The sequence below is a fragment of the Copadichromis virginalis genome, linkage group LG18 (assembly GCF_057382275.1).
Source record: "Copadichromis virginalis isolate Kocher_CV1m ecotype Utaka linkage group LG18, C_Virginalis_male_GT1.1, whole genome shotgun sequence".
NCBI lineage: Eukaryota > Metazoa > Chordata > Actinopteri > Cichliformes > Cichlidae > Copadichromis > Copadichromis virginalis.
In genome coordinates, this window is record NC_140635.1 from 32,781,664 (window position 1) to 32,798,733 (window position 17,070).

The following is a 17,070-nucleotide window of genomic DNA, read 5'->3' on the forward strand; positions in this document are numbered from 1 at the left end:
TAACCAAACTCTGACTGACAGTTGTTAAGTGTAAACCAAATAATCCTGTATTTACTATTGGTTTCAACTACAGTCAAAGTCAAAGTCTGGTTTTTATGTTTGTTGCTCTACCCTTTTTGGCCACACCAACACAACCTTCACTCACTACTTTAACAATTTGTCAGATTCAGTCTTCCTGCAACTTGATCTGTTTAGCACAAACGGAAAACCACGTTGTTTTTGATTGAAGACGATCACATAACAGAGGTAAAAATACAAGGGGATATGACTGGCATTACTAATCCACTGAAAATTGATTGAATGATGTTGATCTCTTTCCTAACCTTCTGCAAGCTCTCCAACTGGCCTTGAAGCTCAGTCACCTGTTAGGAGGTAAGCACAGATACAGAAACTACTTGTTAGTTTACTGCAAATATGACAAAAATACTACATACTGTTAAAAGAAGAAGGCTCATCACCAAGCTGTCAGACTGCAGAAGTAAACTGTTGTGATGTAAACTGAGCCTTTTATCATACTAGGACAATATTTACACAAATATTACATGAAGATGTGAAATGTGCAAAGAATTTGTTTTGTCAAAAATAGTTTTGGTGCATATCAGCACCAGAAAAAAAAAAGATAACTCTTTGACATCACAGAGTTGGGGGGTCATCACATCATCACATGACCTCACATTGTTAATAATTGTTGCTCACCTTACTCTCTGCTTGGCTCAGAGCAGTCTTGAGGCTAGAGATTTCCTGGTCGTGGCTCTGTTGGCTGGTTTGGTGGGTCTGCTGAAGCTCTTTCTGACTGGTGAGGTTCTGCTGAAGGGTTTCTTTAGCCTGCTGAAGCTCCCTTTGGAGCTGCTGAATCTGGTTCTGACGGGCTTGAGCTTGAGACTGAGCTGTTTTTAACTGGTTCTGCACCTTTAAGAAAAAATGAAGCAGGTAATGTGGTTACTGTAGGCCTATTCTCAGATACTGGCTGGGATTCTTTTAGATCTGGTGATGGAGCTCATGTGCATTAACAGTCTTTAGACCAATAGTCCAAATAAATAAAAGGTCAACCACAAATCTAGCAAATAGGTAAAATCCCTGTTCCTGCAAGAATTCTCACCTGCTGGGTGTGACTCTTAGCTTGTTGAAGCTCTTTCTGATTTTGGGTTAGTTGGTTCTGATTCTGCTGCAGTTGAGTCTGGGTCTGGGACAGCTGGGACTGGAGCTGTAGGATCAAAGACATGACAGAGCCAATGGCATGATGAATCTACACGCTATCTGCTATCTGAGCTAGCAGCTATCTGAATATGGTGTTCATTTTTCCCATCTGTGAATAAAGACTTGCAGGCAGTTTCACCTAACTTTGTCAAACCGTACCTGTGTCAGCTGGTTTTGGACCTCCTGGACCTTTTCCTTGAGCTGCTGGTTTTCCTTCTGGGCTCTTTCCAGCTCCTGCAGGGACTTCTGGGCCTGGTGAAAAACTGACAATTAAACTAAAAGAAACAGAACCACTATTGCATCTCTGTGTATCTCAATACACATAAATATCACACATAATTATGTGTGATAAATAAAACTAGGAGATATTTTTTGCTCTGAATTGACTTCAATCATTAAGTATCAAAGTTATTTGGGTGGACTGCTGATTAACTGGATAGGAATTGATCTAGATGCATAGAGCAGAACTTTTTTGTTCCAAATATCTTAAATCCCTCCATGAGCCTTTTTTTATTTTTTGGTAAATATGATAAAAAATTAAGTTGGGAAAAAAAATAAAGACTTGCACTGGTCATGTTTAACTTTGCTCACCTCCTCCTGTTTTTTCTGCACTTCTCCTTTCAGGGCACTCAGCTCCTCCTGGGTCTTGCTGAGCTGCTCCTGAGCTTTATTCAACTCCTGCTGCACCTCCTGGTTTGGAGCCACCTCGCTTCCTGCTTTAGTAGCTGTTTCACTGACCAGCTGGAAAAGACAAACATAAATCCCCATTGCAGTTGTTCTCCACGGTCAATGGGTCCAAACCGTTTCCACAAACCTATCGCCGCACCTTGTCATGCTGGGCTTTGAGCTCCTCGTACTGGGTTTTATAGCGTCGTCCAATCTTCTTCACCTGGGTTATGGTCTTGTTCTTCTCCACAATGTCATTGTTTTTTGTTTCCAGGTCTTTCTTCAGAGAGTCTCTTTCGGACGTCAGGCGGGCAACAGACTCTCTGAGGCCATGTAGCTGCGACTGAGCTGAATTTCCACTCGCACTGGATCTGATTCACACATAATCATCTGTGTAAGGTTATTTTTTTGGATGCATTGATCAATTTTCTACTGAGTTGCTGGAAATTAGGTTCCGATCACTTAGGCAGCAAAACTGCAAAAGTCTGGTACAAACCACACAAAAGAAACTAGAGTTGGGAAAGTACCGTTCAGTTCACCTTTGTGGCGTTAGTGTATTTAACAGGTGTAAGCCTGTGTGTGTTGCTCTACCTGGCCAGCTCAGCCTTCAGCTTGGCTGTCTCCTCAGCCAGCTGTGTGATGCGCTTCTGTTGAGCCTCTCTCTCCGTGGTGAGTTTCTGTCTCTCCTCAACATCACCGTCTTTCTGTTGGCTGATCAGTTGCTGTAAAAATCAAAATCACAAATCTTCTAAATCTTTTGCTTGCTGACTGAATGTATAAACTACTACACTATGGAGCCACTATGTTACAGAAATGAGAGAGAGAGAAAAAAAGCATTTACACATGTACTCAACCTCCTCCACAGAGTGGCATTACCTGATTTTTTGCTTTTAATCGTTTAAAGTCTTCCTCCAACAGCCTCTTGTCAGCCTGCAGGGAGCCATTCTTCTCTGACAGCACAGACAGAGAGTGATGCAGAGGGCTGATGTCTGACTGGAGTTTTGTGATCTGGTGAGACACAATGTTGGGCGTTTTAAAGCTTGCTGCATGTTTGACACCAGACTCTCTGTATTTGTATCACTTCAGCTGATGTGCACCTTTTGATTTCTGTAACTTGGCACTTTGCAAAGCTCGGTTGAAGACACAAGTATACGATCGTGTTGGTTTTTTACTGCCATTTTAATGACATTCCAGTACAGAAGCTTAGAGATATATACAATTACAGTGCGATATTGCTACAGTTTGAAAACTTGTAACTTTGTGGGGGGAAAAAAGTCATTTCTTCTGGTTTTGACTTCCTCCCTTCCTATACAAGTGCTTATGTTGTGATAATGCTCGAGCGGTGGCATCTATTGTTTAGGAGAACATAGCAGCGGCTTCTTGCCTCTTATTGACGGATATAAATAGAACTGCCTGATAATATTGCAGCAGCACAAAAAGTAACCAACGTGGTATATACTGTACACAAGAGTAGTTGCAGTAGGCTTCCAGGTATGCTGTAGTGACGATCTGTATTGTAACTGACTCCACAACATTTTGTTATAGAAATTTGCTGCAACTGCTTAAGGTGAAGTATGTCAGGTAAAGGGGGGTACGTTATTTGAACTTGTTTCCAGTAGCAGAGCCATTTCTCTTCAGCTGTTTATTATTGCAGATTGTAACGTTCAATCTTTTTTTTTTTTGAAAATATTATGCATTGAAGATAAGTTATTTTGTCAGTTATAGCTCTTGGAGAGAAAGGTTACAGTTAGAAAAAAAGAAGATGGAACTGGCCAAGACAAACATGAAGACAAATGGTGACATGCAGTGCAGTGCAAACTCACTTTAGCCTGAGCTTGCTGCAGTTCTTGCTCCAGTTTATCTCGGTCCATTTTGAGCATCTTGTTGGTTTCTCGAAGAGCACTGATAGTCTCCATCTTCTTTAGCTGCTCTTCCTGCTGCACTAGAGTTTTTGCTGTAGCCTGACATAAAGGAAGAAACATATACAGAGAAGTAACAAACAGTATTCTCTATTATGTCCTTTGCACATTTAAAAGTCACACTAGCATCCTACTTGCTGCTTATTTTTAAAAACAAAAAACAAAAAAACACTCTTTCTTGCTAAATCCGGTACGGACGCTCTGTACTTACAATACAAGTTTCTGAACTGACTATCAACCTCACAGTGTTCAAGAAGTTGCATAGTAACAAATTTGTGGAAGTAAAGTTTTACAAAGTATAATGAAGCTCTTCATTCTGTAGTAGATTCTCAAATATTAATCAAGGCCTCTTTTTCCTCCAAAAATAACTTGTTGTTTTGTTTTTTGAACAAACTGATATTATTTACATTTACTCGGCTAAAGTTACAGCATTATGGTGTTTCAAGTGAGGCAAGAGGTGACTCTTACGGCAACAAAAACCAGGACCTCCCACTATATTGGTGTCACAGCTTCACTAATCTAACTAATCTACAGTCACCACACTATATACACCAGCTTTTAATTGACTACGTTATTTGATCCCAAAAGGTTGATTCTGTTCATCTGGACGTAGCGTTTTCAATGGGAGAAACATCTCATCACTCATCCAAGTGACTTCTTGGGATTTACTTACCTGGATGATTGAGCATGGATCAAGATATGTTATTTGATCAAAGGTAAAACAGATCAAACACTCCCCCAACTCATACCTGCATCTTCTCCCTCTCAGCATTTAGGGTTTCTTGTAGTTCCTTTAATTCTCTCTCTTGGTGTTCCACTTGCTGTTTGTAACGAAGAGCCTCTCCGTCAGACGCCTCACATTGCGCTATAGCGATATCCTTTTCCCGCCGCACAAACCTGCACCGCAAACGCACATTTTACACTCAGTTCTACTTTGAACAAGTAAAAGATTTATAATGAAAGAATTATTAGAATTTCATTTCATCATAAGGTGCTTCAGAGGTAACGATGTTTACATACTCTATTATAAAATAAACTGCAGTGTCAGCTATTTCAATACTTTCAATACACAATAACACAAACACTGATCAACCAGCTCGTGTTACAGTACCTGAGTATTTCTAGTATTTGCTCAGTGGTCTTTCCTTCCTCACTGAATGACAAGTCAAGCTGCTGCGGTTGCTGCTGTTGTTGTTGCAGCTGGCGGCTCTTAGCAGCTATTTCATCCATTTGTTCATGCAGGAGGGAATTCTGCTTTCCCAACTCCTCACAGTGATGGCTCTGATTTGACAGATCCTCCTGAATGACAGTCATAGTAAGGACTGTTACGATCATTCACAAACAGTCTTCTAATTACATTTTAATTTTCTTAAACTAAGATTCATAATGTGGTTTGTTCAACTTTATATATCTCAAACAGTTATTCAGACCTGTGTGAAAAGAGGGATGTTAGCTTGCCCGATTAAGATTATTGGGTTGTTGTTCTACCTTCAGCTTTTTCTCTGCTGTACTCCAGGCTGCAGTTTTCTCCTGCAGGAGGGAGGTGGTCTTCTTCAATTCCTCCTCTAACTCCATCTTTTGTGCTGCTCCTTGTTGGAATTTTTTCTTCAGTTCCTGTAGAGCCTCCACATCAGCAGCATGAAGCATTAGCTCCCGCTCATACTTAGCCTGTGCCTCTCCAGCTAGCTTAGTCTGACAGGAGAAGAGAAGGGGAGGGACCTTCAGTTGCATGTCAAGTGTGATTTTCTTACTGTAGGCAAAAATTAAAAAGAAAATACTGGCAACCACCAGCGTTACCCCTCAGCCTCCTAGTAGACACACTTATGATATCATTTTCAAAATCCTACATCACCTTGTTGTCAAGTTATAAAGTCCACAAGAGTTTTGGAAAACTTACTCTGTACTTGAATCTCAGTGACCTTGACCTCAAACTCCTTCAAGAATTTCAGTAGATGCACCTATGTTATCAATTTGAAAATCTAGATAACTTCTTTTTTGAGTTATGAAATTCACAAGAATTTCTGAAAATTAGGTCAAGGTCACTGAGATTCAAGCTAATCCAAGATGTACGTTGCCTTGTTTATGAGTTGGTGGTGGGGTGATGACAATACCCCACCACCTTTTTACGGCTGAAGGGTAAAAACTGGTAGGAGTACAGTAGAAACCAAGTATATTAATCAATGCACGTGTGTGTACCTGCAGCAGACTGTCCTGCACAGCCTTCTGCTCCAGAGTTACAGCAGCAGCTGCCCTCTCCAGAGCCTCCTGTTGCTCTACCCGACTGGCCTTCAGACTGCGTTGCAGCTCACACACCTGTACAAAGAGAGTATAGGAGATTACGGTCATTGCATTATCAAGTTGTCCGTGGATCTATATGTGCCTGAACAATTGAGCTTATTCTATAATTTGCATTTTAAAAACAAATAATTGTTGGTGACTAATTTGTCATATCATTCATAATAATTATGCTCACGTGGGTCATGCAGCACAAAGTTATTAAAGTTGTGATGGTGAAGGCAAACATGGCTGGAAGCGTTACTGCTGGAGATTCAATTCCCAAAAGAGCAGCTTTAGTGGTGTGGAATTATTTTAGATACAAACCAGCATATACACAACAGACCAGTGCAAAAAGCCTGTAATGTCGAAGGGGGGAAATATCTCTAACTTATTTCACCTTCTTAAGCATCAGCACCCAAGCCTGTATCAGGAATGTCTGAAAGCCTGGGAGGAAAGCTCTGCAGCTAATGCTACAAACTAAAACAAAGTAAGCTAGTTCAGCATGGCATCACCAAGTCTCTCGCCAGTTGCATGACTTGATGCATTCTCAATGATCCAGGTAAGTAAATCCCAAAAGGTTGATTCTATTCACCTGGACATAGACGATATTACCCAAACTGTCACCATTTGTTTGCCAAAAGATATGATATGATTTCAAGACGGCACTCCCAGACTCATTGTTATCTGTGAATTACTATGTACTAACCACAGATTTATAGTCAAGTAGTATGACAGCCTTACCTCAGTCTGAGGCAAAGAGCAGGGGGAGAAATTAGTTTTATACTTCTTAAAGTTATTGCACTTTTTAAGGTAGTTTTCATAGAATATTTCAAGTCAATGTGTTACGTTTATTTTGTCAAATGAATAACAACCAATTTTTTCTGTATTTTGGCAAATTTATCGCTATCGTGGTAATACTCTGAAATATCGTGTTTGGGCCATATTACCCATTCCTACACCAAGTGGGTCCTCAGTTGGGTACTGATTTGGGATGCAGACAATAAAACACACGGTATAGGGATTAGTAGAAAAACCTGAATTAAGCCATCTTCAGGGCTTACTTTCCTAGTGACAATGGCATACACAATTAATCATGTGGCTGCCAGTTAATGATCATTGCCATGAGAGTAGAAATAGCTGATGCTCTGTTAAAGCATTTTTGAAAAGCACCTTATATACAAATGTGCAAATAGTTTGTGACTGCCTGGCTTATTTTTTCACGTTTCTTGTTGCCTTTGTATTGTACGTATGGTAGAATCTTGAAGTCGACATCGAGTCAACATTTACAGCTGTGGTCAGAAGTTGACATCATGGGTGTGAATGTGATGGTAAATTTGGCATACAGCCGTAATGACGTAAAAGAAATCAACACAGGGACAAAAATTATACACACAGGCTCAAATATACAAACACTGACTTAAATGTTTTACAAAGGTTCTACAATGTATTTTAACTTGACACAGTCAAAGCCTATTTACTTCTCATTGGTCATCATGATTGACTAACTGCTAGTTTTTCTTTGCCAGCATAAAAATGTATTTGTCTGAAATGAAAATTAGATTGACCAATATACAACAATGGGAAAGTGCCAGAAATTCAGCAAAGATCTAAGAAATTATAGATTTACACAAGTCGGGAAGGTTTAGTGGAGCAATTTCTAAACAAATGTAGATTCCAAATTTTGTTCAAATTCAAGTTATTCAGTGTGTCTTTTTCCAGACCATGGCAAACTAACACAAGAACCTCCAAGGCTCAAGCCCGGAAACTGCTGAAACACCACTGTCACGGTCCACATTAAAGCAAGTTTAATGTAGCCGTGGACTGAGTGGGTGACATCCAAGAAAGAACCCCCTAGTCCAAAATTAACACTTTCAAGCTCAACTTTGCAGCTGCCCACACAGGCACTTGTTTTTAAAGTCATTACAGATGTATGCTGTTCAATTGTTCCACTCTATTCTAAGAGATCAGTAAAAGTCTAAATTACTATAACATTTATCCCTGATAAGTGTATATATGCAAACTTATGACCACAGCACTAAGTAAACGTGTGCTTGTATCAGAACTAGAGATGGCACGATACCACTTTTTTATGTCCGATACCGATACCGATATCATAAATTTGGATATCTGCCGATACCGATATGAATCCGATATAGTGTTTTTTAATCAATAAAACTGTTTTTTAAATATCTTGCTGCATTTTGTATAAGTTCATACTCAAGTTTAAAACAACAACTACACTAAAGCTATTCTGTTATACCTGTATGCAAAAAAAAATATTTCATAGTTCAGCAATACTGATTAATCTAATAAACTTAAACCTACACCATCCTCCCTATTCTGGTATTTTAAAGAGTACTTAGCATAAATATTAAGCAACCTAACTAATAGGGTTCCAACTCCCAGCAACAACAAAAATAAATAAATAAAAAATAGGGAAGCACCCCTCACGCTCCACCTCATGATGCTTAATCGACGTAATCAACCTTAATTTGATGCAGTGTGAAAAAAAATGCACAGAAATCAATTATTTTTCAAGAAATATTAAATAGATTCAACATCTTTCTTCAACAAAATTGCAGACTGCACAGATGGTACCTTCCCAAAGGAAAAAGTACTATAACTTACTAGGGTATATATATTAGATTTAATAGTTACAATATACAGTAATTGACTTCTATTCATTTTACATCAAATTAAAACTTTGGGTGTCAGATAATTATTTATTAAAAGCTAGACATTTTAAATGAGAATAAGAAAGAAAAGTATGTCTTTGTGCCCCCTTTTCCCTGTTAATGCCCTACCGGCCCCCCTGGCTAAACTTTGCTAGATCCGCCCCTGCACAGTTACCAGCGTCAGCTACGTAGAAAAAGATCCTCGAGTAGAAAGTAATATTAAATACATTCTAACAACAGCTGATCAAGCTTAAACGTGCTGCTGTTGTTCAGCCGCTGGTTTCCTCTTTCTGGTGCAAAGTGGGCCAAAAGCAAACTAGAGACACGGACTGCGACAGAAAAGCCGATCAGCTGATCGTTAAGCAGTTTCACCATTGAAGTAGCAGCAGGAGAGGCAGTCGCTTGTTAAGCTTAACGCAGGAATGCTTTACAAACATTCAGAGATGGACTTACACACTTGCTTTACTTCTCTCGGGGATAACTTTGTCGGAGATGAAATGCCGGGTTGCTAGCGAAGCTCCAAATGCTATCCAGACCACCGACAGGTCCCGCATGCCACAGCCGCTCTATCACGTGATGCATACTGCTCCGACGTGCTAATGTTCTGAGGTGAGTTACGGCGTGTTGCAAGTTTTGTGAGGTGCTTTCGTGATATTTAATGGATCGGATTACATTTTTTATTTTTCTCCGATATCCGATCCAGTAATTTAGGTCAGTATCGGACCGATACCGATACGTAATATCGGATCGGTCCATCTCTAATCAGAACACATGTTAAATTATAACTCACTTGTTTCTCCACTGCACCCACAGCCTTTCTTCTTTCCTCTTGCTCTTGCTGCTTCATTTTCTCCAACTCTAAAATCTTCTTCTCCAGCTGCTTCTGCACCTCTTCCGACTCTTTCAGACGAACCTCCAGAGGAGAACGTAGCTAAAGCATGAAGCAAGGTCAGTATGAGAGTATGTTAAAAGGTGCACAGAGCAAGGAAGTACAGTATTTAGTAGTATTTAGGAGCGGTACCTCCTTCTCTTTCTCTAGACTGTCTTCCAGAGTCAGCACCACGGATCTATACTGCTCTACAGAGGCATTAGCACTCTTCAGCTGCTCCTCTAATTCACTCTTTTTCTCCTCAACACTGTGCAGGAGACCTTTCACCTCTGAGAGCTCCTGCTCTGATTGGCTGGGTAGCTGGGAGGCTGCTGGGACTGGAGAGCGCACTGTGGGAGACATTACTATTGTTTTACAGCTGACTTTGAGTATACAGGTACATTAACCCTTTGTACGGCCATAATAACTTACCTCTCAACGGTGCTCGGAGGCCTACGGCCCTGGTAACTGGCGTGGTGGTGGTGCTGGAGGTGGTGGTAGCCTCAGAGGAGGTAGCAGAGGCCAGCTGGGCTTTCAGTGCTGCCACCTGCTGTTCAGAGCTACGCAGCAGCTCCCTGGTCTTCTGCTGCAGTGTGTTTTGGGTCTCCAGCTGCTTCTTAGCTTCTAACAACTGAGCCTGTAGAGCAAATGGAGGTTACAAAGGAACAAGGAATGAAACTCTTATAACACACACACACACACACACACACACACACACACACACACACACACTCAGTCTATCAGTCTACTCGAGCCATGCGCTCTCCAACAACGTTTACAATGAAAGAAATAAACACAAATATTATACATACGTCCATAGTACGCCCAAGGGCATGTCTCTGTGCCACTTCCTGTTCTAGTCTGGTCTTCATCGAAGCCAGTTCTGACTCCAGTTGTTCTATCTTGTTGTTCAGATGCTGGCGTGTCTCTGTTTCTGCACGCTCCATTGTCAACTGGACATGACATCCCAAGAAAGTGAATTTAACACTTTTAAACTTTAGACATGCTTTATACCTATACTGAAGGAGAAAGAGATGACTACCAAAACAGGTGTTCAGAGTAGTCTAAAGCTTTGGTATATTTACATACACCTCATACTACGGCTGGGCCATATTATAAAGTATAAAGTGAAGTATAATGTTAGGCAATGATAAGAAAATGACATAAAATGTGCATGTGCGGTGCCTTTGTTTTCATACGCACATGGCAGAAAAAGCATGGCGGCGACAGAAAACAAGAAGGGCAAAAGTGGATTGTTGAATGAAACAGATGAACAAGAATTGTTTTCAAAACCTGCAACTTCAGTGATGTGAAACTGGTTTGGTTTTTGTCCGTCAGATACCCACCACATTTTTTATAGAACATGCAAGTGGACCGTCGTTATTAACGTATTTTCTGCACTATAATGGGGCGACCGTGGTTCAGGGGGTTGGGAAGCTCATCTTGTAACCAGAAGGTTGCCGGTTTGATCCCCAGCTCTGTTTGTCTTAGTCATTGTGTCCTTGGGCAAGACACTTCACCTACCGCCTACTGGTGATGGCCAGAGGGGCTGATGGCGCGATATGGCAGCCTCGCTTCTGTCAGTCTGCCCCAGGGCAGCTGTGGCTACAACTGTAGCTGCCTTCACCAGTGTGTGAATGTGAGAGTGAATGAATAGTGGAATTGTAAAGCTCTTTGAGGGTCTCAAAAAGCGCTATATAAATGCAATCCATTATTATTATTATTATTATTATTATTATTATTATTATTATAATAAGGCACTCTTAAAAGCCTTTAATTTTCTCAAAAATGAACAGTGCACCTTAAAATCTGGTGTGCCTTATGTATGAATTCTGGTTGTGCTTACTGACCTCGAACTCATTTTATGCTCAAAAATCTGTCAAAAAATGTCTTAGTATGACTTTGGTAAGCTACGAAGCCACGCTACTTGATGGATTGTCAGAGCATAACAGCTACCGTAGTCAGGAGCCTAGCGGAGTAATACGTACTGCGCTTCAACATAATATTACCGTATTGTGTGTGTGTATAAGGACCCCAAAATGGCACCTGTTAAGAGATATGCGTATGAAGCACATTTTAAACTCAAGGCTATCAATCGCGCAGTAGAACATGGGAACAGAGAATTCAGCATTAATGAGTCAATGGTACAGAAGTGGAGGAAGCAAGAAGATAGACTTATCTGACTGATTTGTTTCGCTTAATGTGCCTTATAATCCCGTGCACCTTACGGTCCAAAAAATACGGACTTGACTTATTTATTTGGCACACTGCAGTTTCATATTGCAAAGCACCTCTTTTTAACTTTTGTGGATATTATACATGGTTATGCTCAGGATATGTCAGCCCATTTCCACTGAAAATGCCTTTTGGTTAAACTATCAGCAAGGAATTTGCATTTGCACTGTTACATTTTTATACAGGGAGTGCAGAATTATTAGGCAAATGAGTATTTTGTCCACATCATCCTCTTCATGCATGTTGTCTTACTCCAAGCTATATAGGCTCGAAAGCCTACTACCAATTAAGCATATTAGGTGATGTGCATCTCTGTAATGAGAAGGGGTGTGGTCTAATGACATCAACACCCTATATCAGGTGTGCATAAGTATTAGGCAACGTCCTTTCCTTTGGCAAAATGGGTCAAAAGAAGGACTTGACAGGCTCAGAAAAGTCAAAAATAGTGAGATATCTTGCAGAGGGATGCAGCAGTCTCAAAATTGCAAAGCTTCTGAAGCGTGATCATCGAACAATCAAGCGTTTCATTCAAAATGGTCAACAGGGTCGCAAGAAGCGTGTGGAAAAACCAAGGCACAAAATAACTGCCCATGAACTGAGAAAAGTCAAGCGTGCAGCTGCCAAGATGCCACTTGCAACCAGTTTGGCCATATTTCAGAGCTGCAACATCACTGGAGTGCCCAAAAGCACAAGGTGTGTAAAACTCAGAGACATGGCCAAGGTAAGAAAGGCTGAAAGATGACTACCACTGAACAAGACACACAAGCTGAAACGTCAAGACTGGGCCAAGAAATATCTCAAGACTGGTTTTTCTAAGGTTTTATGGACTGATGAAATGAGAGTGAGTCTTGATGGGCCAGATGGATGGGCCCGTGGCTGGATTGGTAAAGGGCAGAGAGCTCCAGTCCGACTCAGACGCCAGCAAGGTGGAGGTGGAGTACTGGTTTGGGCTGGTATCATCAAAGATGAGCTTGTGGGGCCTTTTCGGGTTGAGGATGGAGTCAAGCTCAACTCCCAGTCCTACTGCCAGTTTCTGGAAGACACCTTCTTCAAGCAGTGGTACAGGAAGAAGTCTGCATCCTTCAAGAAAACATGATTTTAATGCAGGACAATGCTCCATCACACGCGTCCAAGTACTCCACAGCGTGGCTGGCAAGAAAGGGTATAAAAGAAGAAAAACTAATGACATGGCCTCCTTGTTCACCTGATCTGAACCCCATTGAGAACCTGTGGTCCATCATCAAATGTGAGATTTACAAGGAGGGAAAACAGTACACCTCTCTGAACAGTGTCTGGGAGGCTGTGGTTGCTGCTGCACGCAATGTTGATGGTGAACAGATCAAAACACTGACAGGATCCATGGATGGCAGGCTTTTGAGTGTCCTTGCAAAGAAAGGTGGCTATATTGGTCACTGATTTGTTTTTGTTTTGTTTTTGAATGTCAGAAATGTATATTTGTGAATGTGGAGATGTTATATTGGTGTCACTGGTAAAAATAAATAATTGAAATGGGTATATATTTGTTTTTTGTTAAGTTGCCTAATAATTATGCACAGTAATAGTCACCTGCACACACAGATATCCCCCTAAAATAGCTAAAACTAAAAACAAACTAAAAACTACTTCCAAAAACATTCAGCTTTGATATTAATGAGTTTTTTGGGTTCATTGAGAACATGGTTGTTGTTCAATAATAAAATTATTCCTCAGAAATACAACTTGCCTAATAATTCTGCACTCCCTGTATAGCTTTAATGCACATAAAAAACAGCTGAGTGAAAATAAATTGATGGGTTTTTTTTTTTACACTAATAAAGTTGTGGAATTATATCGATATCAGTTATATCGTTATCGCAAATTTTCCAATATATATATCGTGCTAAATATTTTTGTCCATATTGCCCTGCCCTACCTCATACATATAGAAATTACCAAAAGCATCCTGTCTCCAAACCCTGCTGCTGTAATATGGTACCTGTATGGTCTTGAGGTTGGTGAGCAACAAGTTTTGGTTACGTTGTTCAGCCAGCATGGCTTCCTTCTCTCGACTGAGTCGACTCTCTGCTTGTCTCAACATGTCTCTCTCTTTTGTCAGGTTCTCCACACGCACCTACAGACAGAGGCAGGTTACTGACAAAATGACAAAGGTGACAAAAGTGCCCATGAAACAACAAATATGACCATGAACTTGATCCAAATTCAGAGGATCATATATGTAATATTTTGTTCTTGCTCTCACCAAGAAAGATTATTTTTGTTTTGTCTCGTTCAGACCCAAAAGTACACATGATTAGAATTTTAACTTACTAGGGAGCACATTCATTTCCCTTTTTATTCCGTTTATGTTTATGAAGCAACTGCAAAAGCTACGTGAACATAAATTGCTAACTGGTTATGCCTTTATGGGGCAGTCTGGTTTTATTTTTAACATGTAGGTGTCATGTGTGGCTCAGCCATTAAACTGCGAATCCGCCAATGCTAAAAGATGCTTGAAGTAAATGTGGAATTGAAGCCTAAAACGCACATTGATACAGTCTACTATAACCTTTCTTCCCAATCATTCATAGTGACGTTTAATGTACTTCCAAGGTGAGTTAATATAAACTTCTCAGACATATCACAGGTGTTTAATAGACCAAACCAGAAAGAACTCTGGAGTATTGAAAATCCTCTCTTGTTTTGATCAACTCAGGCCGCTGAAACCTAATGTACAGAGAGGCAGATGTACTTTTCCATTGCAAAGAGAGAAAAGAAGGCGCGGAAATTTTACAAGACAAAAATCTGTCAACCGGTCTTTTAGGTTAAAAAGCAGACAGACCCATTAGTCTAGCAAAATAAGTTATAAATAAAACTCCTTGCAGTGGTCAAGTGGCCCAGCTGTAAATTAAGTTACGGTATTACAAGTACAAAAAACAAAACAAAACATGTGCCTAAATTAAGCTACTATGTTAATATTATCTTAGGAAAATATTGGTTTTAATGTTTAATGTTCTCCATAAGTCCCTTTATCTTTCTAGCCGTCCTGATCCCCACTGCTCACCTCTTCCAGAGCAATTTTTTCATTAGCCTGCCTCAGGTCCTGGCTCATTGTGTGGATAATGTGCTCGTGTCGCTGGGCTGTTACAGACATCTTTTGGTTCCTCTCCTGAAGGATAACGATCTCTCGGCGGTATGCTGATACAGCCTCCTGGAGTATTTCGTATCTGGTATTTAGAAACACACACAGATCTCAGCCTTTAAAAATAAATCCTGGCAACTCCCAGTACTACCCCTAAGCCTCCTGGTAGACACACCAATGGTATCAATGCTACATCACTTTGTTTTTAAGTTATTGCATTCACAAGATTGAGAAAAACTTCTTCTGACCTTGAGGTCACTGACATTCAAACTCGTACAAGATTTTTAATAGATGCAACTATTGTATCAATTTGAAAACTGAGTCACTGCATTTAACGACAATACTCCTTCAGCCGTTTACAGGCGAGCGGTAAAAAAAGCATAAACTGTCACATTAGTGTTTTGTGTCCTAAACCCACCGCTTGTTGCTGAACTCCAGCTGAGAAGTCAGCTTGGCATGGCTGGAGCGGAGTTCCGTCAGCTGCCTTTGCAGCCGATCATTGGTTTCATTCAGTATCCTGTCGTTCTCTGCCTTCTCCTTCTTATACAGCGCGAAGGCGTCATTGAGCTGGGAACAGACGGACATCAGAAGAGCTTCAAGAATTCGATTCCTAACTCAACATTCACTTTCATATAGAGATGTGCTCGTGTGTACCTGTTTTAAAGCTGCTTTTGTCTGAGCATTCGGTGCCGACTCTGCAGCAGCAGCTCTCTGAGGAGTAGAGCGAGTAGCTGGTATTGAAGAGCGGCCCTGTGCAGGTTGGGGAGAAGAGTCTTGACCTGAAGTTGCAAACAAAATAAATAAATAAAAATAAAAGCTTGACTGTGTGTGTATTCACCAACAAAGATGCTACATACAGGTCTTAGTATTTTTTTGTCACCTTGAGGGGGCAGACTGAAGCCAGTGCTCTGTGTCAGCAAAGCCTTGTACATGTCTCTCTGCCTTGCATTTGAATCTGCCAGCTGTTTCTGCTGGTTCCTCTGCTCTCTCAGTTGCTCCACCTCCTTATGCAGTCGATCCACACTGGACTCCAACTCTGATATCCTACAAGAAACCAAGGGCACATACTTCACGTTTAAAATAGACAGATATTTTCCCTGATTAACTACGATAAATAAAGATATCAGTTGACTTCATAATTAACTGGTTGAAAACAGTAATGTGAATACCAAGATAAATAATGTACCATTATTAGCTAAAATGTTATTAATTTGCAATATTGTTAAAAATACTACAATAAAGTATTTAGAATCCCCGTTCCATGACAGGTAAAATAGCTATAATTCAATTTGATAATTTGCAAATGAATTAAACCCCATATTTAATTAAAATAGTGCAAATGCAAGATTTAAAAGGTTGAGTCTGAGTTCACTCTTAGGAACTTGGAAATTTGCAGTTTAGAAAACAAAACAATGTTTAAAATTTTCAGCAGCTCAGTAGTTCGTTGCCTAAAAAGTGTCAAAAAAATATTTTCATGGAATGAGTCTGGGCTACATGCTCACCAGTTTAGCCACCAATGTGTTTTAGCATTAATAATAACAAATAAATAATAATGCTGAATTTAATTGCAATCACTTCAATCACTCACCCACAGAGTGGCAGCAAGCCTCTAACGCAGCAGTTTAGCCATGCTGTTGCAGAATGTGTTTTAGCATTAATAATAACAAATAAATAATAATGCTGAATTTAATTGCAATCACTTCAATCACTCACCCACAGAGTGGCAGCAAGCCTCTAACGCAGCGGTCTCCAACCTTTTTTGCGCCGCGGACCGGTTTATGCCCGACAATATTTTCACGGACCGGCCTTTAAGGTGTCGCGGATAAATACAACAAAATAAAACTAGTACCGGTACCGAAAAAAGAAGATTTATTCATAACACACGTGAAAAGACCCAGGAAAACCAAGTTAACAATAAAAACAATAACAAAATAACGCTGAAAACCGATAAAAACCCTGAAAACCATACATTCCATACCTGAGCCTCAACTCTCGCGGCCCGGTACCAAACGACTCACGGACCGGTACCGGTCCGAGGCCCGAAGGTTGGGGATCGCTGCTCTAACGCATCTTTTGAGATTCCTTAATCAATCTTTGATCAAATTACCTAAAAAC

General features: G+C 40.4%; 1 protein-coding gene across 5 annotated transcripts in view; it reads right to left on the reverse strand.

The window, feature by feature from the left end:
* LOC146688331 (nucleoprotein TPR-like) overlaps positions 1-17,070 on the reverse strand; it is a 37,459-nt gene that overhangs the window by 12,325 nt on the left and 8,064 nt on the right. For all 5 annotated transcript variants that reach the window (XM_085438942.1, XM_085438941.1, XM_085438940.1 and 2 more), the window contains exons 15-36: positions 15,836-15,999; positions 15,610-15,734; positions 15,374-15,522; positions 14,878-15,040; positions 13,813-13,947; positions 10,415-10,555; positions 10,035-10,239; positions 9,756-9,952; positions 9,525-9,665; positions 5,979-6,095; positions 5,271-5,474; positions 4,894-5,081; positions 4,532-4,679; positions 3,687-3,824; positions 2,740-2,871; positions 2,455-2,585; positions 2,024-2,234; positions 1,789-1,938; positions 1,357-1,449; positions 1,100-1,204; positions 697-909; positions 324-362 (exon numbers count right to left, since the gene is read on the reverse strand). In XM_085438942.1, the coding sequence (XP_085295068.1) occupies positions 324-362; positions 697-909; positions 1,100-1,204; positions 1,357-1,449; positions 1,789-1,938; positions 2,024-2,234; positions 2,455-2,585; positions 2,740-2,871; positions 3,687-3,824; positions 4,532-4,679; positions 4,894-5,081; positions 5,271-5,474; positions 5,979-6,095; positions 9,525-9,665; positions 9,756-9,952; positions 10,035-10,239; positions 10,415-10,555; positions 13,813-13,947; positions 14,878-15,040; positions 15,374-15,522; positions 15,610-15,734; positions 15,836-15,999 (3,289 nt within the window). The remainder of the gene's footprint in view (positions 1-323; positions 363-696; positions 910-1,099; positions 1,205-1,356; positions 1,450-1,788; positions 1,939-2,023; positions 2,235-2,454; positions 2,586-2,739; positions 2,872-3,686; positions 3,825-4,531; positions 4,680-4,893; positions 5,082-5,270; positions 5,475-5,978; positions 6,096-9,524; positions 9,666-9,755; positions 9,953-10,034; positions 10,240-10,414; positions 10,556-13,812; positions 13,948-14,877; positions 15,041-15,373; positions 15,523-15,609; positions 15,735-15,835; positions 16,000-17,070) is intronic.